This window comes from Phyllostomus hastatus, unplaced genomic scaffold (assembly GCF_019186645.2).
Source record: "Phyllostomus hastatus isolate PE091 unplaced genomic scaffold, TTU_PhHast_1.1 phas_scaffold_182, whole genome shotgun sequence".
Lineage (NCBI taxonomy): Eukaryota > Metazoa > Chordata > Mammalia > Chiroptera > Phyllostomidae > Phyllostomus > Phyllostomus hastatus.
The window spans coordinates 24730216-24751203 of record NW_025334013.1 but is presented as its reverse complement, the minus strand read 5'-3'; the positions used below and the strand labels follow the sequence as shown (position 1 = coordinate 24751203).

Sequence of the window (20988 nt, the reverse complement as noted above, 5' to 3'; positions counted from 1 at the left end):
TCTCTTCTGTGGATGCGGAAACCAAGGCTCTCGCTCATGGGCCCAGAGCTAATAACCGGAAGAGGTGGGAGAGAAGCTTCTTAAACGTTCTCCTCTGGGACCTCAGTGGCTCTTGGTTTTCCTCCAACCTCTCTGGCTCCTCCTTTTCAATGCCCTCTTCATTTGCCTGCCTCTTTTTTTTTTAAACTTTCAATACCTTATTTTTTTAAACATGTTTTTGTTGTTGTTGTTCAAGTACAGTTTTTTGCTTTTCCCTCCCCGCTCCCCACCACCCAGCCCTCCCCATGCCTGCCTCTTAAATGTTGTTTTTTTTTCCTTGGGCTTATTTCCTAAAAACTTCTCCTCTTCTCTGGGCAGTCTCATCCAATCACTTTCCAGTGGCTCTTAGGTCTTCACCTTCCTCCCAGACACCTTTTGTGAGATCTGGGATCACCCAGCTGCCTCTCTGGCATCCTCTCCCGGAACCCCCTGGGCTCCACACACTGAAGTGAAGTCCTGTCTTTCCACAGTAACCTGGTGTGGTGCCTGTCTTCTTAGCTAGGCATGAGTGCCTGTTGGCTTGATTCTTTAATGTTCTCCATTGACATCAAGTTTATTCCTGAGTATTTTATTCTTTTTAATGTTATTGTAAATGAAGTTTTTTCCTTACTTTCCTTTTCAGACTGTTCGTGGTTAGTATGTAGAAATGCAATAGGTGTTTGTGTGTTGGTTTTGTGTCCTGCACCTTTGCTGTATTTGTTTATTAGTTCTAACAGGATTTTTTTGTGTGTGGAGTCTTTAGGGTTTCCTCTATATAAGATCATGTCACCTGTAGACAGAGATAATTTTACTTCTTCCTTTCCAATCTGTATTTCTTTTATTTCTTTTTCTTGCCTAATTGCTCTGGCCAGGACTGCCAATACTATGTTGAAACAAAGTGGCAAGAGTCGACATCCCTGTCTTGTTCCTGATCTTAGAGGGAAAGCTTTCCACCTTTCGCTGTTGAGTAAGATAAGATGTCGGCTGTGGTCTTTTCAGATGTGGCTTTTATTATGTTGAGGTAGTTCCCTTTTATTTCTAGTGTGTTGAGTATATTACCTCTTGACCAGATCATTACAATAGTTTAGCTGGTCTTCCTGCCTCTTGTGCTCTCTAATGTCTCTAAACCACAGAAAATGTGGGAAGAGCCGGACAGGGATTAGAACCAGCCACCGTGAGGGGACCTAGAGTGTAGGGGATGGGCAAGCAGCAGGAGCCCTGGCGCTTTCCCCACTAGGAGCTACTGAAGTGGAGAGCTGTGTGGGGGGTGAAAGGGGCCTCCTCTGCTCTCACTGACTCTACCCCTCAGGCCCCGCCCCTTAGGAGCCTACTGCCCCACCCACAGTTGCTTCAGCCTTGCAGCTGTCACCCCTAGCCCCGCCCCCAATCCCCAGTGCCAACCGCTCCAGCCCCACCCCACAGCCGGCCTTGCCCTGCAGGCCTGGTCAAAAATCCCACATTACTTACTTTCAGGGCCGTGGGAGGAGGATGAGATTCGCAGGGACCGAGTGGAACCCCAGAGTGTGTCCCTGTCCTGGCGGGAGCCCATCCCCGCTGGAGCCCCTGGGGCCAATGGCACAGAGTATGAGATCCGCTACTACGAGAAGGTGAGTCGGGGTCTGGGAGGAACCTGGCACTGCATGCCCCGTTGCTGTCCCCCTTGCCCACCTGCTTCCTCCTCTCCGCCGTCTCCTCCCAGCAAGAGCCCTCCTCACTTTCTTTCTAAGCGTTCCCACTGGCCGCCCAAGCGGCCTTCCAGGCTGCAGTTCCTTCGTGTCCCTTGCCTGCCGTGGGCTCCTCCGCTCTTCCTGTTTCCCTCCCATCTCCGCTCCGCACCAGCCACCACCTTCACTCTCACCGCTTCTGCCCAGCGCTTACAGTTGACAAAGAGCTTTCTCCGGGGGCAGGTCCAGATTTTGTGTGCCCGAACGGTAGACATACAAATTGGCAATTCTTTTAAGAAAAAAAAATGCAGAAATATTACATCATCTCAAATTTTACAAAAATGCGTGACTGCCGGAGCACCTTGCGCGGTCAGGCGCGCACTGGGGCTCGGCGGTGTGCGGGTGTTTAGTAGTCGGCCCTCCAGAACCGTGCATGTGCGAGTTGTTGCCATAATTTTACTGATAGAAAGGATTTGTAACATCGTTTAACAATAATAGTAAACACATACAATGCTCCTGCTGATCCACGCAGCTTTGCTTAGGTAAATCCCAACTCCACTCCTTCCATGATAAGCATGGGCTCTGACGCCATCACAATCAGCCGCCAGCCAGTTCGAGGCCCCGGAGGTCCTTCTCTGAGGGCCTGCAGCGGCGTAGGGGCCCATGCCAGCGCGAGAGGAGGCCTCCACCCACGCACCTGTCCTTGTGGAACTTGGTGTCTGTCCCCTGCAACCAGTGTCCTGCTGTCACCTGACTAAGACTGTAGTGCACAGAGGCCTGTTTTCTTCCGTGAGGGTCAAGGGTCGGGAAGGAAGAGGAGGTTGATGGGCGAGGCGGAAATTTCTCCCACCTCTTCCTAAGGAGGCGCCCACTGGCCTGAGAGCTTCCTGCTGCAGCAGTGGGAGCCAAACCGAAGTTCAGTTTTCAGTGGGCCAGCCCTCCCCCACACTCGGTGTGGACATCCTACTGCTCTAGCTTCATAAAATTCCAAGTGAAATTTTAATGCATTTCTCAGTTATAAATATATATTCACTGTAGAAGTTTAGAAAATACAGAAAATTAAAATAGCCTTACGGAACGTATGATTCAACACCATACGAAGGCGCGGTAAAGAAATGTAAAGAAGGCCCCAGGGAGGTTCTCCGGGGAAGCCATGCTGAGGAGACCGCCCCTGGACAGCACCAGGGCTGTGACCAGAGTGCAGCTTTACAGCCCCTCACCTGTAGTTGACGTCCCAACCAGGACATTTTCTGTAAGTCACCTGGCATCCAAACCCGAGGAAAGGGTTGGGGATCCTTTGGAAGAAGCCCGTGGAGCCCCCCAGGATGACTGGAGTCAGCTTCTTCCAGCCAAGGGTACCCTCCCCCCTCCCTATTCCTGCCCCCCATCACTGTCCCAGGAGCATGGTGCTGGCCCTGGGCCTGGGCCTCATTTCTCGGTTGCCCCCCACCCCCAGGGTCGGAGCGAGCAGACTTACTCCACAGTGAAGACAGCCGCACCTGCGGTCACCGTCACCAACCTGAAGCCAGCGACGCGCTACGTGTTTCAGATTCGAGCGGCTTCCCCAGGGCCCTCCTGGGGGACCCAGAGCTTCAGCCCCAGCATCGAAGTGCAGACCCCAGGGGAGGGTGAGTGACCTGTTGACCTGTGCCCGTGGACCTGGACAGGGAGAAGCCGGGGAGGGATGGGCGGGAGACTGGTGGGAGGGGTGACCGTCTGTGAAATGAAGGGAGCCTGCGAGAGTGTGAGACAGACTTCACCGAAGGTCGGGCCGTGGCAGGGCTTGGCTGCGGCAAGCAACAAAATGAGAATTGGACACTTTCATTGGTGAACTGGGTGGTGTGTGAATAATCTCTCAGTAAGGCTATTACCAAAACAAAACAAAACAAATCAAATCAAAAGCTGAACATCAGATACCTGATCCTGAAACTGCTCTGGCTTCTCCTCAGCACTGCTCTACCACCGCCCCCCTTCGCTCCCCCACCTCCTCTTCTTCCCCCACCCCCGTCCCCCCCCAACTCCTTTTCTGGATGCAGGGAGAGCATTCAGCTTCCTCTTTTGTCGTTTCTCCTGCTGCTAACCCAGCCCTCGGGGTCTCACCTCTATCTATCCCAAGCAGCTCATGAAAGTATTTTCCTGGACAAAGGCAGTTCCCCCTAAGAGGCATTCTGGCACCAGCTGTCAAGATAATAATTCTCTCCAACCTGCTACATGAGTCTAATCCAAGATAGGAAGAGCCCTGAGCCCAAAGGGAGGTGGAGATAAAATGTTGGGGGAGTCTGAGTTCTGGGAAGGGAGACAGCACTTCTTGCTCGGCTGCCCGTCTGTGCCAGACCCCAGCCAGGTGCTGGCGAAAGGAGATTAGAGCCATGTCTCCAAGGCTGGGGAGCATGTGGGTGTGTGGGGATGGGCGGGGAAGGCATTTTGGATAGAGGAAGCCACCTGGACAAAGGCTCGTGAATTTGGCTGGAGTGAGTGTGCGTGTGGGGTGGGGGGCGGGGTGCAGGGGCTAAGGACTTCCACTCATTTGGTGTTTTTTTGGTTAGCAGCTACTGCTCAGCTCCCCAGCCTCCTTTGCTGTGGCCCTGGCTGGGACCAGGAAGGGTGGGGTAGGGGGGCGGGCCTCCTAGTCTATACGGCATTTTTTCCAGCGAGCTGTGACCCCAAATCAGGGTTGTGATGAAAGACCAGGGTTTAACACTTTGTTGTTCCTTAACAAATTGCCCCAAAACGTAGCAGCTGAAAAGAAACATTTGTTATCGTGGGTTGTTTTTGTGGATCAGGGGTAGGGGTGCCGCTTAACCGGGTGCCACTTGACTCAGGGCGTCTCACGAGGTTGCCATCAAGGGGTCCTCTGGGGTTGCAGTCATCTCGGGGCTTAACTGGGGGAGACTCTGTCTCCTGCTCAGGGTCTCGCTGGCTCTGATGGAGGCAGGCCTCGTGGGCCTCTCCACAGGTCTACCCATAACACAGCCAGTAGATTCTTGTAGAGACTGCGAGTGAGCGAGAGGGCACCCAAGACAGAAGCCAGTCTCTTGTGACCTAATCTTGGAAGTGATATCCCATCACTTTTGCTGTGTTCTGCGAAGGCTTCAGGAGGAAATAACTGTTCCGCTCATTTCTCTGTTTCTGTTTTCATTCTACGGTTAAGTTTTTGTTTCTGTGTTTCCCAGTGGTTGGCGCACTCCTCCGGGGCAGGGATTCTGACTCATTCATTGCTTTCTCCCCGGTGCCAGGGGGTTACTGTTGGACGGATGGACGGATGGATGGATGGACAGATGGATGGGGCCGAGAGCCCAGGGTCCTCTTGACCGCTCCCTCCGTGAAATAATCTGGAGCAGAGGCTTTGGGGATCCAATTCAGATTTTAGGTTCATTATTTATTAGCTGCGTGACCTTGAGCAAACGACACAACTTCCCTCCGTGTCAGTGTCCTCAGCTGAAATGCAGAGACAGTAACACCTCACTGGCTTGTTGTGATGAAGACATAGGGTCATTCCGTTAAGGCACATGGCACAGTGTCTTGAATGGAGTAAGGGCGCATCAAATGTTTACTTTTGTTATAATTGCTGGGGAACAGTCTCACTTGGTGCTTGGGGAGCTCAGACAAGAGGCCATTCCCCCTGCAGAGCCACCCTAAGTCTCTCATTGTCCAGCTGAAAGGCAAAAAGGGAGTCCCAGGCCTGTCCGTCTGGACCCCTGCCCCTGTCTCTCAGAGCTGGGCTGTGGGGGGAGGCGCCTTGACCCCAGGTGACGAGGAAGCTCCAGGTGCCGCTGGGTTTGGTTGGACTGCCTCCACCCCTCCGCTGCTGGGGGGCAGAGGTGCTGCGGGAACCCTGCTGTGGGCTGAGGACACTTACCCAGCAGCCCGGTCCTCTGCCAGCCTCAGCCTCCTGCTTTTCCTCCCAGCTGCCTCAGGCTCCAGGGACCAGAGCCCCGCAGTGGTTGTCACCGTGGTCACCATCTCAGCCATCCTTGTCCTGGGCTCTGTGATGAGCGTGCTGGCCATTTGGAGGAGGTAGGTGGCTGGTCCCAGCCTGGCTGACCTCTGGTGAGGCGTGTCCCTGTGCTCACAGGCACCTGTATCTATGCCAGCATTTGTACACATGCAGGTTTGCACACGCAGGTCTGCACATGCAAGCACACTGCTGTATAGATACAGGCAAGGCTAGCATAGTCCCAGCCCCTCCCCCACTCCCTGCTCCTGAGGCAGCCGGCACTGCAGCTAGCTCAGCCGCTCTGGGATGAAGGGGATTTAGCTCCTTAACTCATTAAATGTCAGAAGGCATCACTGAGGATGGAATCAAGCTGTGGCTGTTCCAGTGTGATTAGGATTCTCCTGAGGCACTCAGAGGCCCCCAGCCCCTGGCCCCAAGGGGTCCCGAGGCCCTTGAACGTGGGCAAAGGGAAGAAAGTGTGTTGCGTGTATGCGTGTGGGAGGGAGGAGGATGGGGGGTGCGGGGCTCATAAACCAGAAACCCCCCAACCCCCAGCAGAAGGAAGCTGGCAGGAGAGTGGGCAGAGAAAAGGGAAAGATGTAGCTCTTGAGTCTGGCTCAGAGAAGATTCCAGCCCTTTTGCACACAGCAGAAGCCTCCTGGCACAGACTCCCCAGGCAGGTACCAGGGTGGGGCTGAGCTCAGAAGGTCTGAGGCCTCGGAGATTCTGCGTACAGAGGGCTGGAGTTCGGGGACGGAGAGACATAGGCCTGAGAACCATGCATCAGCACCGGAACTGCCTTCGGGCTGGAGGGACAGTGAGCCTTCATTTGGCACTGACCGCCCTTGGATGAGGCACAGAAAGTGACAGGTGGAGGGGACCCAGCTCCACCTGGGCCGGGGAGGCAAGAGGGCAGGGCAGGGCAGGAGGAGTGGGCTCCTCCATCACAGAGCTGTGGCTCCTGTGTTGGACCTGTTGGGAAAGCTGCCACGGACAGAAGCCTAGAGCACTGTGTCCTGGCGGTGAGTCTGGGGGCTCAGCAAGGCCGAAGGAAGAAAGGGGAGAGAGGTGAGTGGGGAGCACCTCCCCGGGGAGACGCTGCAGCCAGCCAGAGTGGTCGCCTGGGAGTGCCCGGAGACAGATGTACTAGGCAGGCAGAGTGAGCCAGGGGGTGATGGTGCGTTTCAAAACCTGCTCAAGGTCAAGCGTCAGTGAGGTGGGGAGCACCAGCTGGTCTGTGCTGATTGAGGGGCCTGGGGGCAAACTCCTCCAGCAGGCACCGGCAGTGTGGCAGACCTCGACGTCTCTGCCACAAGCCCCTCCTCTCCCCCTCCTCTCGGGGCTCTGCAGCCCTTGCTCTGGGCCATGGTCCCCTCCCCTCCATCTCCCTCCTCAATCTATCCTGGCTCACCCCGCGGGGGATGGGGTGTCTTCCAGGGGAAGCTGCTCATTTTCTCTGCCTGCCTCCATCCGCTCAGCCTGTCTCCATTCCCTTCATCTCCATCCCCCTCTCCTAGATGTCCCCTGCCTCCAGGGACATCCTGCCACCATGCTGAGTGACTAGTGCAGCTTGGATGACCAGCCTCTGGGTTCTTGGACGTCTTTATTCCCAAGGACCTTCGCTTCTGTTCCCCCTCTCCTTCCCTTTCCTGTATCCTGACCCCAAATATCGAGCCACTTCCCCTTTTGCCCTGCAGGCTCCCTGTCCCTGCAGCTTGTTCCCTCGGCCATCTCTGCTGCCCTGCTCTCTAACGGCACCACCGGCCCCTCACCCTCTCCCCACCAGGTCTACTCACCTGCCTATCTATCTCCACAGCCACCCTCTTCCTCCCGTTGCTCCAGAGGAGGTGCCTTCCTCCTACCTCGGACCTGAACCCACTCCCTGTCACAACCCAGGAACCTGTAGTGTTTATAATGTCCCTCCCCCACGTGACACTTCTAACACACACTGAGGGCTTAGCATGGGGACCTGGCCCGCCACCCAGGCATGTGCCCAATCTGGGAATCGAACCAGCGACCCTTTGGTTCGCAGGCTGGCACTCAATCCACTGAGCCACACCAGCCAGGGCTCTCCTGACTTTATTAAAGAGAAAACTGAGCCACTCAGTCCCGCAGCTGCCGAGGGGAGGAGCCAGGAAGCAGGTGGGTGCTGTCCCGTTCCAGAGCAGACGTGTTAGAGCCCGGCCTGCGTGACCACACCCTTCTGTGTGGCAGACAGCCCTCCTGCCCTCTCCCGCTGGCATCAAGCCCGGACCACCTCCCTCCAACCTCCTTCAGTCCCCCCGCCTCCAGCCTTCCCGGACCCCTGCTCCGTCTCGTCTTTCCTTGGTTCCTGTGATATCAGCACCCAGATTTCCCTTTATTTCCCTTTGACTTCCCTGGTGGTTCTTCTGTGACCTCCTTGCCTTCCCTCTCTCCTACCCAGTCACTAAATGCTGCGGGTCCTCAGACTCGTTCCTGGTCCCACCTCTCACAGCTCCCGAACCTGCATGTCCAGACCAGACACACACACACCCCGCTCCCTCCTCGCTGACCCTCCCTGCTTGCCCCGTAGGCCCTGCAAACTCAAGTGTCCACACATGCGCTTTTCACCCCCCACCCCGGCCTTGGTAAATGGTAGCACCATCCAGTCTGCTGGGCAAGCCTTCTCCCGCTCCCTTTCTGCCTTCTAGCCATCTCCAAGCCCTGTGGCCCTGTCACCTAAGTGTCTGAGTCCCCTCACTCTCCTCTCCATGGTCACCCCACAGCCTGAGCCTGAGCTACCGCCACCGCTGGCAGGGACAACAGCAGCAGCTGGGATGATCTTTCTAAAATGCAAATGGCGTCATGGCGCGCCCCTGCTCAGAATCCCCTCCGGGCTCTCCTCTGCTAGGAATGAAAGCCAAGCCTTTATCTGGGCCAGCAGGGCCTGGCCTCAGGGGGCCCAGATGCCAGCCTGTGGCTTTGCAGATTGCCCTGCAGTCCTTTGGTCCCACAGCTGCCTCTGCCTCAGGACGTCATCCCGGTGACCCCTGGAAGGGTTCAGGGCCGTGTGTGGTGTTCCACAGCGCACAGCCCTTCTCCTTTGGCCCTGTGAGTGGGCCGTGGCTGCCTCTCAGTACTGGTGCTTCTGGCCAGACCCCGCACTGCCTCTGCATGCGAGGGGTGGGCCTGCCTGTGTTGTTTGCCTGCAGCAGGGTGGGGTGGGGTGGGGGGAACAGCTGGAGCTTCAAGTCAGGGGTGCAGATTTGGGCACCTCTGAGTAGCAAGAAGGTGCACCGTGTCTCAGCGTGAGGGCCCCTGGGCGTGCTGCTGGGGGTGAGGGGTTAGGCGTGGTGCTAGGATTACCTGTGTATTTGCTGGGTTCAAGCCAGCAAAACAAGAAGGTCCCTCCCCTGGGGCACAGACCTCGTCCTTTTGAAGAGATGCCACCCTGGGTGCTGGTGACATGGAAAGGGCTGGGACAGCCTGGCTCAAAGAATGACTCTGCACCCCCCCCCCCCCCAGGCCCTGCAGCTACGGCAAAGGAGGCCGGGACGCCCACGATGAGGAAGAGCTGTATTTCCACTGTGAGCTGTCTGGGCCTGGCTTGGGGAGGGGCGGGTGCCCCCCCACCTCACTCCTCATCCCCCTTGCTTGCTGCCATTGCCCAACCCCACCCTCCTGCTGGGGAAGCCCCCGTCCTCAGAACCACCTCTCTCTTTCCCATGTTCCCAGTCAAAGTCCCGACACGCCGCACGTTCGTGGACCCCCAGAGCTGTGGGGACCCACTGCAGGCTGTTCACCTGTTTGCCAAGGAGCTGGATGCAAAGAGTGTCACAGTGGAGAAGAGCCTGGGAGCAGGCAAGCTGGGCATCCAGGGAGCCTGGTCCCTGCAGCGGGGGGTGGGGGGGGGGATGCCCTGCCTGTGCCTCAGCCCCGCCCACTCCAGAAGTCCCACTTCCACTCTGCCCCACTCTGATTCTGGAAGCCTGCCTCCACCCCAAGTCCTGCCCCAGCCCCCATTCTAGAAGCCCTGCCTTCACCCCTGTCCCCACTCTGCCCAGGAAGCCCCACCTCCACATCAGGCTGCACCTTCACCACCCAGGCTCCAAGGTAAAGGGATGGCGGAGGGCTCCGTGACCCTGCTTTCCTACCTTCTCCCGGTCCCCAGGGTCACTGAGATCCCCCCATACAGGCTCCTTCAGAGCCGGCCTCTGCGGGCTGCTGCTGCAGAAGTTTCAGAAAGGCCTTCCTGGGGCGGTGGGGAGGGGCTCTGCAAGCCTGGGGGCCAGACACCCCTGAGCTTTACTTCTGGCTCTGTCACTAACTAGCTGCGTGATCGGGGGCACTTCCCTCTTCTGCTCTGAGCCTCAGTTTCCCGTCTGTGAAATGGGCCTGATATCTGCCTCGGAGAGCTGATATGGGGGCTTCGCAGGCTCGGCGCACAGCCTGGCTCACAGTGGGCGCTCGGCCCCTCACGGTCATCTCCCAGCATGCTTCTTTCTGTCGGCACACCCTCGGCCCCTGCGCTCAGAGCAGGCAGCCACTTTCATCAGGAGCCAGACGCTAAGCCCTAACACTGGGCAGGAGCCAGGGAGGGGCAGTGTGGCAGAGTGGATGCCATCGCCACCCTTCCTGGGTCACGCTGGGCTGCAGTAGCCTCAGATGTGCTGGCATGCGCAGAGTCCTCTCTCTGAGGCTCTGGACCCTCCCGCTGAGGCAGGCAGGGAGGAATCCCCATTTCACACAGCAGGAAATTGAGGCTGCAGAGGGAATGAAAGAGGAAAACCACATCCCTCTGCTGATGCTCAGTTTATCACGATCCAAACCCAGGATCACAGAGCCCCAGGCCAGAAACAGCTCAGGACCCAGAAGGTGCTCTCTCCTCAGCTCGCCTGGCCAGGTTGGCCAAGGCAGCGGCCTGCAGGGGTGTGTCTGAGGTGCTGTTTCCCACAGGGCGGTTTGGGGAGCTCTGCTGCGGCCGCCTGCAGCTCCCTGGCCGCCAGGGGCTCCCCGTGGCTGTGCACACCCTGCGGGAAGGCTGCTCCGATGCCCAGAGGCTCAGCTTCCTGGCCGAGGCCCTCACCCTGGGTCAGTTCGACCACAGCCACGTCGTGCGGCTGGAGGGTGTGGTCACCCGAGGTAGGCCCTGTGCTTCACAAATATGGGGTGAGGATGACAGGGTGGGAGGCGGGGTGCCCTGTGCCCTGAGGCCCTTTCCTTGGCCATGAGAGGGAGCCCCTAAATGCCCAGCATGGAGGGAAGGTCTCAGCTTTTCTTCACTGACTCAGGGTGGCCCCTTTGACCCTGAGCAACAGTTCTGATTTGTGGTGACATTCTGTGGAGGGATGGCTTGAACCCTGGGTGATCTTTCTTGGCAAACTTATTGCAGCTCCTGACCTTGGCCTTTGTCTGCCTCCTCTTTTGTCCTTCAGCGTAGGGGGTCCTGGGCCCGGAAGGAGGGTGGCATAATTAGGGGAGTGTGGTCTTGGTTCCGGCCACCTAGGCCCAGGTCAGGGCCCAGGTGGGGGGCACGTGTCCAGCGGGGAGCAGACAACTCAGCCTGTGTGCGTCTCCCGTCCCTGGGCACAGGAAGCACCCTGATGATCGTCACTGAGTACATGAGCCTTGGGGCCCTGGACGGCTTCCTCAGGGTGAGTGGTGTGGGCCCTGGGGGTGGAAAGGACCTTGTTATTTTGGGCCCCTTACTCTTCTCTTGGTCGAGACTTGGAGTCAGCATCATTCCCTGAGAAGGCGCCCGCTGGCCAGGCCGGCCGCCTGGGTCGCAGGGCAGGCCGAAGCCTGGCGGGGGCGGCGTGACTTTCCTGGTGCAGCCGCAGGGGAGCAGGCATGCAGCCCTGGCCCCCATCTCCCCCTCTCCCTCAGCGGCACGAGGGCCAGGTGGCGGCTGGGCAGCTGCTGGGGCTGCTGCCTGGGCTGGCGTCGGCCATGAAGTATCTGTCGGAGATGGGCTACGTTCACCGGGGCCTGGCCGCCCGCCGGGTGCTGGTCAGCAGTGGCCTTCTCTGCAAGATTTCCGGCTTCGGGCGGGGACCTCGGGACCGGGCAGAGGCCGTCTACACCACCATGGTGAGGAGTCCTTTCCCCCAGGCAAGCCTGCTCCTCTGTTTCCCACCAGACTGCCCGGGCGTCCCTGCCGCCCCTGCCCTGCCCCTCCACCCAGTTGGTCCCGAGTAAATGCCAGTGTGGACACCACCTTGTGGTCAGCCTGTGTCCCTTCCCCCGATGTGCAGCTGGGAGGGTGGCGGGTGGGGCTCCATCTGGGACCCTGTGGGGAGGGAAACCTGGGCGTCGTCCCTCCCTGCTGCGCCTGACCTGCCCCCCTGCCTGCCCGCCTGCCCACAGAGTGGCCGCAGCCCGGCGCTGTGGGCTGCCCCCGAGACGCTTCAGTTTGGCCACTTCAGCTCTGCCAGCGACGTGTGGAGCTTCGGCGTTGTCATGTGGGAGGTGATGGCCTTCGGGGAGCGGCCCTACTGGGACATGTCTGGCCAAGACGTGAGTGACTGGTGGCTCCAGCTCCTTGCCTTCTGACCCTCTTGCCCTCTGACCTCAGCCCCCAGTTCCCTGCCCCTTGACTTTCTAGCCCCAGGTTTCTCTTCACCGTTCGTTTGTTTCTCATCCCGCCTGCCTACCGCTGGCGTCTCCCCAGGGTGGGGGTGCACGCACATGTGTGTTGGGAGGATGTAAGGCCTCCTGCCTGCTCTCCTCACCCCCACGGCCCAGGTAATCAAGGCCGTGGAGGATGGCTTCCGGCTGCCGCCCCCCAGGAACTGCCCCTCCGCCCTGCACCGACTGATGCTTGACTGCTGGCAGAAGGACCCAGGTGAGCGGCCCAGGTTCTCCCAGATCCACAGCATCCTGAGCAAGATGGTGCAGGACCCAGAACCCCCGAAGTGTGCTGCAGCCGCCTGTCCGAGGTATATTCCCACCTTGCCCCAACCACGGCAGGTACGCTGACCTCTCCCCTGTCCATGGAGGCCTCCCTCATGCCCCAGTACAACAGCCCTGTCCCTCCTACCCCACTGGTCCTGGCATGACTGCTCACCAGCTGCCCCAGGTAGATCTAATACTCCCACCTGCCTGAGGCTCATGGAACCTTCCATCCATCTTAGCCACTTTCGCGTGTCCTGGATTTTGCTCACATATCCCGGGCACAGTGACCATTGGATACATATATGTGATAGTAGTCCTAACTAATTCATAGTTCCAGTAAATAAAACACGTGAAATTAGTATAAGTTGTCCCAAATTACGGGTTGCCTCTCAAACTGTCCTGGGTGTGTCCTGCCCCCAGACTGTTCCAGACACCCCCGGCACATTTGGCCGGCTCGGGTGCAGCCCGCTCCCCACCTGCCTGAGTGTGCCGGGCACGCCGAGCATGCGCACGCCTGCTCCGAGAACACGTAGCGCCCGCGTGAGCCAGGCCTGCCCGGGGTCCCAGTTGCCTCCCAGCCTCCTGTCCTTTCGCAGCTGGCCTGTCCTCAGGAGAGGGACCGGGTCTGGGCAGCAGATCCCTGCTGTTGACTGGCCACTGCTCCTCTGCCCCAGGCCTCCCACCCCCCTGGCAGACCGTGCCTTCTCCACCTTCCCCTCCTTTGGCTCTGTGGGTGCATGGCTGGAGGCCCTGGACCTGGGCCGCTACAAGGACAGCTTCGCTGCGGCTGGCTATGGGAGCCTGGAGGCCGTGGCCTCCATGACTGCGCAGTGAGTCTGGGAACCTGGGGGCCCTGTCCAGGCAGAGGGCGGGAGAGCAGAAGGTGGGGTTGAGCTGGCGAGATCTGACCAGTCCGTCCACACAGGGACCTGGTGAGCCTGGGCATCTCGTCGGCGGAGCATCGGGAGGCCCTTCTCAGCGGGATCGGCGCCCTGCGGGCACGAGTGCTCCAGCTGCAGGGCCAGGGCGTGCAGGTGTGAGCAGCTCTCACTCTTCCCCAGGGGGCTCAGACGCAGCCGGACAAGCCCCTGGGCAAGCTGCACTCCACTCGTGGGGAAGTGAGCTCCCTTCCTCCACCTGGGGCCGGTTTCCCCATTTCACTGCTTACTCCTCCCACTTTCCCCAGTCTGAGCCCCTTGGCTGACTCAGCCCCCCTGGAGAGGGCCCTTGACAGAACAGCGGGAGGAGAAGCAGGGTCTGAGACACTGAGGTGGGGCTGGGTGGGCAGGAAAGACGTAGCTTTAAATCACTGGGCTCCTGCCCTTCTGTCTTCCGCATTCACTGGGGCGCTGGGCCTGACCCCTGACCCTGCAGACCCCTGGGCCAGCAGGCAGCGCACGTCCCTGCTGGGCTGTCAGTGGGCCCGGCAGTGACCACAGCTGCCTGGCAGCCTATCCTGGAGGGGCCTGCAGGGGCAGGGTCCTCAGCTCCTGGTGCTGGGGCTCAGCCCTGTCTGGGCATTGGTCCCGAGGCCCAGGCGGCAGAGGTGGTGCTGAGCTCAGGGGTCGGTTTCTGCCTCCCTTGCCGTTGGGCTGACAGCTCAGGGTGAGGGTCCCGGCGGTGGGGCCACACAAGGTCCTGGTGCTCCCTGAGGCCCCACTGGCCTCCCCTTTGCATTCCTTTTGTAAACTCGCTGGCTGGACTCCTGGGAGGGACACGAGGGGAGATGTTGTCTCCCCTGGGGGACCCCAGAGTGTGTTGTCCAGCCTGGGGGAATGATGACAGAGAGACTCTCAAAGACGGACCATCTCTCTCTGGCTGGTCCAATCCTCACTGTACGGGTGGGGAAGCCCGAGACCCAATGAGGAGCCAGGACCAGGCCTGGGGCAGAGCCAGTTCGCCCAACTCCCTGCCCAGGGGTGAGGTCGGCTGTGGAGGGAGGCCTTGGTCCCACCCTGGAACACCACCACTCTTTCCCAGGGGAGCCAGGGCCACTGTGAGGGGAGCCCCGGGGGGCGCCCCATCCCTGGCCGCCACCCAGCCTCCTCGGAGCACCTCCCCGCTCCGGCTTCCGTGGGCCTCAGACAGAAGTGGGCGCACTGAGCTGGCTCCAGAGTTCCTTGCCCAGAAGGGCTCCCCCAGGCTGTGGTGATGACGAGACCACACTTTCCTAGGACAAGAGGAAGGCAGCCAGATCTGGATAGGGCCATGGGGGCTGTCTTTCCAGTGTGCTTCCGGCATGCCTGTCTGGGTTTGGCTGTGGTGGGTGGGGTGAGCTGGGCTGGGAGGAGGAGCTGAGGGCTGGAGGAACAGGGTGAATGAGACACAGAGCCCGCCCTCGGGGGGCTTAGGCCAGGTGGGGCAATGGTCTCAGACACCAGGAAGCACCCAGGCTGCCTCCACCAGGGCTCCGGGGCCCCGTGGGAGACCTCTGGTCTGTGGGCTGGGGGGCTGAGGCGGACGCTGGACCCTCTCAATCTGTGTATGTGGAGGGTTTCTGGAGAGGCTCCTTGGCTGAGAAGCCAACTCGGAAGTTGAACAGGGCCTTCAAGGCAGGGCAGGATGAAGTCGTGGATGGATGAAGTCATCAGCAGGCCCAGACGGAGGGCCCAGGCCAAGATGGGGTCCAAGCAGAGCGGCTAACGGGGGATGGAGCCCAGGGGCCGGAAGACGCAGTGCGTCTCTGGGGAGCACCCCCTGGTGGGGGACGGTGCCTCACAGCAGTGCCTTCGGCCTGGCCCTGGTAGCTCTTCTCTCCTTGGGGCCCCCCCACCCGTCTTCCTGTTTCCTGGGCCCTGGCCCCGGCTCAGTGACTCCGGGGGTACTGGGGGAGACCCAGCTACTGCCTCCACCTTTGACAGGGCTAGAGGGCCCCGTGCCAGGTGTCCTTCAGGCTCCGCACCCCGGACCCTTGCTCCTGGGAAGCCTGGAGAGGACATGGCGTGAGGGCCAGCGTCCTGTCTCGTGGGAGGGGAGCCTCAGCTCCAGCTGCAGTCCCAGCAGTCACCCTCTGAAGGTCAAGTCCCTGCCCCACCAGCTGCTCTGCAGAGGGGCCGCCGTCGGCAGGACTTCGGTGTCCAGGGTAGACCTCCCTCCACTGGAGCGAGGTCCCAGAGTCCTGAGGGGCCCGGCCTCGGCCCCGCACGGGTGCTAGTGTGATGCGAGCCGGTGGCTCCCCGGGCGCCCTCTACAGATCTATTTTTATATGGAACCTATTCGCTGGACAGCGGGAGGGGCCTGCAACCCCCGAGTACGCCATCCGGGCCCACCCAGGGAGGGGAGGGGCCGGTTGGGGAGGTGGTTCCTTTGATTTGTGCTGGAGATGTTTTTATAATTTTGGGTTCTATATGCAGGACAAAGTAATAAAAACTTGTCTGTGATATGGTGCCTCTTTCACTGACACTTGTTTCACCATTAAGTAGTGTGTGTGGGAGGGTTCCTACCCCCGCCCCAAGGTGGGGGGTCTCCAGACTACGGGTCTGAAGTCTCGCTACATAGAGACTAATTCAACTGCCCCTGTCACAGAAGACCCCCAGTCTAGTGGGGGGCATGTTTAGGAAACATCACAGGACAGTGTGGTCAGGGTCACCGTGGGGGTGAGCATGAGGTAGCCTGGGGATGTAGAGAAGGATGTCACCCAGTTTGGGAGCAGTAAACCAAAGAAGGCTTCCCAGAGGAGGGAGCACTCGGGCGGTGGTGCCATCCCCTGAGGTAGACAGTGTGGGGAGGGAGCAGCGGGCTGGGCAGGGATGCAAGGGGAGGTCAGGAAATGACTAGCTTGGTTTTGGATGTGATTTGAGATCTTGTGGGAGGCGTAGGCAGAGATATCTAGGAGGCGGGCGGATGCTTGGGCTGGAACTCGGCGCAGGTGTGAGCTGGAGGCAGCGCTCTGAGGGTCAACAGCTCGCAGGTGGGGGTGGAAGCCACGGGGAGAATGAGGTTGCCCTGGGCCGGCCGATGGAGGAAGAGGAGCTCTGGGGGCACTCGGACTTGGGGGGCAGCTGGATGAAGAAGAGCAGAGACAGAAGCTGAGGGAGCAGTGAGAAGCCAGGCTGGAGTCAGGCCACTGAGCCAGAGGAAGAGCGAGTTTTGCTGTGAAATGCAGAGAAGCCGGGCGAGAAGAGCGGCTGTCGGTGTAGGAGTGCTCCCACAGTTCTAGAGGCTGGAAGTCCGAGGCCGAGGTGTCGGCAGAGTCTGTTCCTCCTGAGGACTCAGGGAGGGACCTGCCCCAGGCCTCTCTCCTTGGCTTGTGGGCGCTGTCTCCTCCTGGTGTCTGCGTGTCTGCATGTCATCTTCCCTCTGTGTCTCTGTCCAGACTTCCCCGTTCTCCTAGAAGGGCACCGGTTGCGTCGGACCAGTCCATGTTGGCCCACCCCGATGGCCTCATTTTAGCTTGGTGACATCTGTAAACACCGTGTCTCCAAATCCAGTCAAGCTCTGAGGTATCAGCGCTTAGGGCTTCATACAAATTTGGGGGAGCACAGATTTCAGCCCATTGCAGTGACCTTAATTGAGCTGGCAGAAGCCAGGTGAGAGAACTGAGTTTGAGGGGCTACCAAGGGCAGAGGAGTGGGGCGGGGGTGTGGGCTGAAGAGTGCTGGCACCCCACCGGAGCCCTCACGCACGCACACCCATGTCGTGCGCACACGCATCACACGCACCCACACTTGTACCGCATGAGCCCTTGCTGTCCTTGGTTGGCTTTCTAGTGCTTCTGCTCAGCCTGGCCTGGCCGTTCGTGTCCATAGTGTGGAGAAGGTGTCTTATTTATCTGCTTAGTCCTGGCCACAGAAAGAGCTTAGTGATGGGAGGGTGGCAGGGGTGGCGATTAGCAACCCTTTCCTCCGCTCCTGTGCTCAGAGCCCACTGGGCATCAATTCCCTGGGGCAGACGGAGACCCGGCCCTTTGGTAAGGCAGGCTGGAGCGTGCTGCTCACCACGTTCCTTCGAGCCTGAGGCACCGTGGGGGGTGAGATGCACCATGCAGTCATGTCCCAGCCAGTCAAACCACATTATGCCATGTGCCTGGAAGATGCATCCCAACCTCAGAGATACTAAAAATGTGTAAAATGCACATCTTTGATAACTGAGATGTGGTGTACTGTGGACAGAGTGCATCTCCCATCATTCCCCTGAATTAGACCCACCAGTCCCAGGCTGAGCCAGAGATGCACGAGTTGGCCCCACCCAGCTTCCTGCATGATGGGGGGCAGACCAGAGCGCCCCCTTCTTGCAGGCAGACAGATCTGCGGGAAGCCAGAGGTTATCCCTCTGTCTCCCAATTCTATTAGATAAGTCACTTCTCCCCCGCCCCCGAGGGGAGGGATGAATGAGTGTGCTGGAGACGTCAGGCGTCAGGCGTGTTGCTCTGCAGAGGTCTGTGGCCTTAGAGGCAGGCAGCCAGAGAGTGGAGGACCCCTCCCCCACTAACACGTAACATTGTGCCTGGCACCCAGTTACTAAATGGTATCAGCAAGTTGTGAGGCACCGGGTAGGTGTACAGTATGCAGCTGGGAATGGAAATGAACTCTAGGCAGGGAGGCCGCCGACCAGTCTGACAAGGTGTTTATCTGCTCATTCAGTGCTGAGCAGAAGCACCTGCTAGGCGGTCAGCACCGGGAACGTAAGGAAGCCTAATGGGGCAGTCAGTTAAGTAAAAAGCACGAGAGGCACAGCCGTGGGGATAAATCCTGGGCGTGGTGGAGTCCAGTGGAGGGCTTTGCCCGACCTCGTTCTTGGGGAGGTGTGAGAAGGCCCCCAGGGGAAAACCAGGTAGTGAGTCCGCTGTCCATATTAACCAGCAACTGAGTTCTAGACTCAGTTCCTTACATGAGCCCCATCACACTGCCTGGGACGTGAAGAAAACTCCTTACCACATGGCACTCTCTCTGAATCTCTTTGTCCCCTTTGCCATGAAACTTGAGCATCTGCCAGTATCTTGAAAAACAGTGCTAGCCTCTCAGGATGCTCCCCACCCCCTGTTAACAGTGGGACCCCCGGGCTCTTGGGGCAAGGGAGAGAAGTCAAACTCCTTCTGCTCGTGGACTACCTCGTGGTGTCTGCCAGCATCCGGTGAACAGACCCTGGGTGTCTCAAGTCTCTCGTGTACGTGAAAAACTAAAGCAACCAAAACCAAGTTTGTTTCTCGCAAACATCTCCCATCCCCTCCCACTTAGGCTTCTTCTTGCCCGCTCTCCTTTTACCACCACGCTTGTCCTTGGCAGTCGGCTGGGGCGCCATCAGGAGAGTGCAGACCAGTGGGTTTGCTGGCATGACCTTTGCATCGGATTTGAAGGGGTGTCTCCTTGGAGACTGTTGTCTGCATCCATCCTGATGCCTGTCGGCACACTGTGAAACACAGCATGTGCTTGCAGGCACTGCCAACGTGCCGACTTGGGCCTGGGCTTTTCCTAGTGTCCTGGTGCCGCGGTATGTTGTTATGTCGTCCGCCATACCCATCGTCTGAGGGTCAGAAAACACCGACTAGAATAGATGCTACTATCAACTGCGGGAAAGATGATAGTCAAATGTGGAAGGCGAGCGGTGTGGGTTACAGTGGTGGGAAGCGGGTGCTGGGGAGACGGGGCTTGTTGTCTAGGTGAGGCGATACAGGTGGGGACGATGAGGGGCTGGGCAAATGCCTAATGCTGCGAAGGGCCAGGAGACGACACCTCAGCCAGAGCAAACTGGGTTCCAGACTCCCGTTAAGTGGGAGTTCGATGTGCACCCCGGTTTTGATCAACCCGTGTCTCTCACTCCTTCCATTTCTGAAGCCACATGAGTTACCTACTGTTCAATCTTCAGCACATATGTGTCGTGCTCTATTTTAGCTATGGACCCACAGCTATCGCTGTGTGAAATTAGAGGAGGAAAATATTTATCAGGGCTCGTGCACATGCAGACTGAGACACACTCTGTTTTTCAGGGGCGTCAGAGACGTCATGGTGAGCTTTGCGTTGGTCACGTGAACTCATTGTCGTTGGCACAGATGGGGACGGTGGTTCCTTTGAGCTAAAAGATGTGTTGTGCTGCAAATAAATGATGCTTAGGTGATATCATATCACACATACCCCAAGAACTAGCTCTTCTTGTGAATTAATTTTTTAAAAATATTTTATTGATTTATTTTTAGATGGAAGGGAAGAGAGGGAAACATCAATGTGTGGTTGCCTCTTGTGTGCCCCCTACTGGGGACCTGGTCTGCAACCCAGGCACGTGCCCTGACTGGGAATCAGATCAGCAACCCTTTGGTCCACAGGCTGGTGCTCAATCCACTGAGCCACACCAGCCAGGGCAAATTATTTAACCTAACTGTTCACAAGGCAATACATTTGGACTTCTTTCAATAGAAATCCCTAAATAGGACTTTTGGAAAAATCAGGGGGCTTGCAGGGCAAAGAATGAACCTGTTTATTAAAATTTTGGGTTCTCTGAAACTGCCTGAGGTACACTAGTAAAGGGGACTCCAGGCCGCACCTTCTCTTCAATCCAGAGAAGCTCTGCTTAGGGTACAAAGTAAAGTGCCCACAGGCACTAGACATGTAACAGGTAACAGAGGGAAGTCACTGAACAGGAAAAGCTTTCATCTGGAGGAGGGATCTCTATGGGCCAGAGAGCTGCTGCTGACCTCGTTGACTGTGGCCCCTGTTGCCAGATCTTGTATTTTGGAAGCTAGCAACCATTTTTGAACCTTGGCAATTTTTAAATTCTTATCAACTAATTAAAAAATTGTTATCAATTAGTTTTATTTTTCTTAAAGGATTTTACTTTTTTTAGAGAGGGGACGGGTGGGAGAGAGGGAAGCATCAATGTGTGGTTGCCTCTCACGTGCCCCCTACCAGGGACCTGGCCCACAACCCAGACATGTGCCCTGATTGGGAATAGAACCGGTGACCCTTCGGTTCACAGGCAGGCACTCAGTCCACTGAGCCACATCAGCCAGGGCTCAGCTATTTTAAAGAACAAGCAGTTGAATGTGTGTCAGTGGGCCATTTTTGGTCTGTGGCCTGGTGGGAAGATTTCAGTTCCCTTTGCAACGTTCCAGCCCTGTGATGGTTCAGCCCAGGCTTTAAACCCGGGGGCAGGGAACTCATTACCCTGCGAGTAAGTCAATCTCTCATGTGAGTAAGTCAGTCTCTTATGCGGAGTGGACTGCCCTGTCTGCCCCACGCGACTGGCTTTTGCCGGGCACCTGCTCGGCCCACGCACGCCCCACAGTTGGGTCCGCCTGGGCAGTGGCGCACAGGGAGTGCGATCGGGTGGCCTGGCTCTGGGTGAAGCGTGTTGGATCCGAAGTATTTCCTTGATGCCAGGCTCTTCCTCACACTGTGCCAGGTGACGGCGGCAAACGCAGGAGCCTCAGGTTTTGGGACTTAATGACTTGAAATGAGTAACCTTTACTCCACATGCTGTCACTGACCCAAGGGTCCTTCCCCACGAACTGTCCGTGCCAGATGACCGAGCTAGGTAATGAGCACAGATTGCTTAGCTCCATGTTGGTCACTTCCAGTGCAG

At 58.2% G+C, this 20988-nt stretch overlaps 1 protein-coding gene across 1 annotated transcript in view; it reads left to right on the top strand.

The window, feature by feature from the left end:
* EPHA10 (EPH receptor A10) overlaps positions 1 to 15790 on the top strand; it is a 32500-nt gene extending 16710 nt beyond the window's left edge. The window contains exons 6-17 of the mRNA XM_045859217.1: positions 1492 to 1625; positions 3139 to 3310; positions 5591 to 5699; positions 9106 to 9167; positions 9316 to 9441; positions 10537 to 10722; positions 11173 to 11234; positions 11467 to 11670; positions 11947 to 12096; positions 12325 to 12518; positions 13149 to 13304; positions 13400 to 15790. Coding sequence (XP_045715173.1) covers positions 1492 to 1625; positions 3139 to 3310; positions 5591 to 5699; positions 9106 to 9167; positions 9316 to 9441; positions 10537 to 10722; positions 11173 to 11234; positions 11467 to 11670; positions 11947 to 12096; positions 12325 to 12518; positions 13149 to 13304; positions 13400 to 13514 — 1670 coding nt within the window. The 3' untranslated portion in view covers positions 13515 to 15790. The remainder of the gene's footprint in view (positions 1 to 1491; positions 1626 to 3138; positions 3311 to 5590; positions 5700 to 9105; positions 9168 to 9315; positions 9442 to 10536; positions 10723 to 11172; positions 11235 to 11466; positions 11671 to 11946; positions 12097 to 12324; positions 12519 to 13148; positions 13305 to 13399) is intronic.
* Positions 15791 to 20988: the final 5198 nt, after the last annotated feature.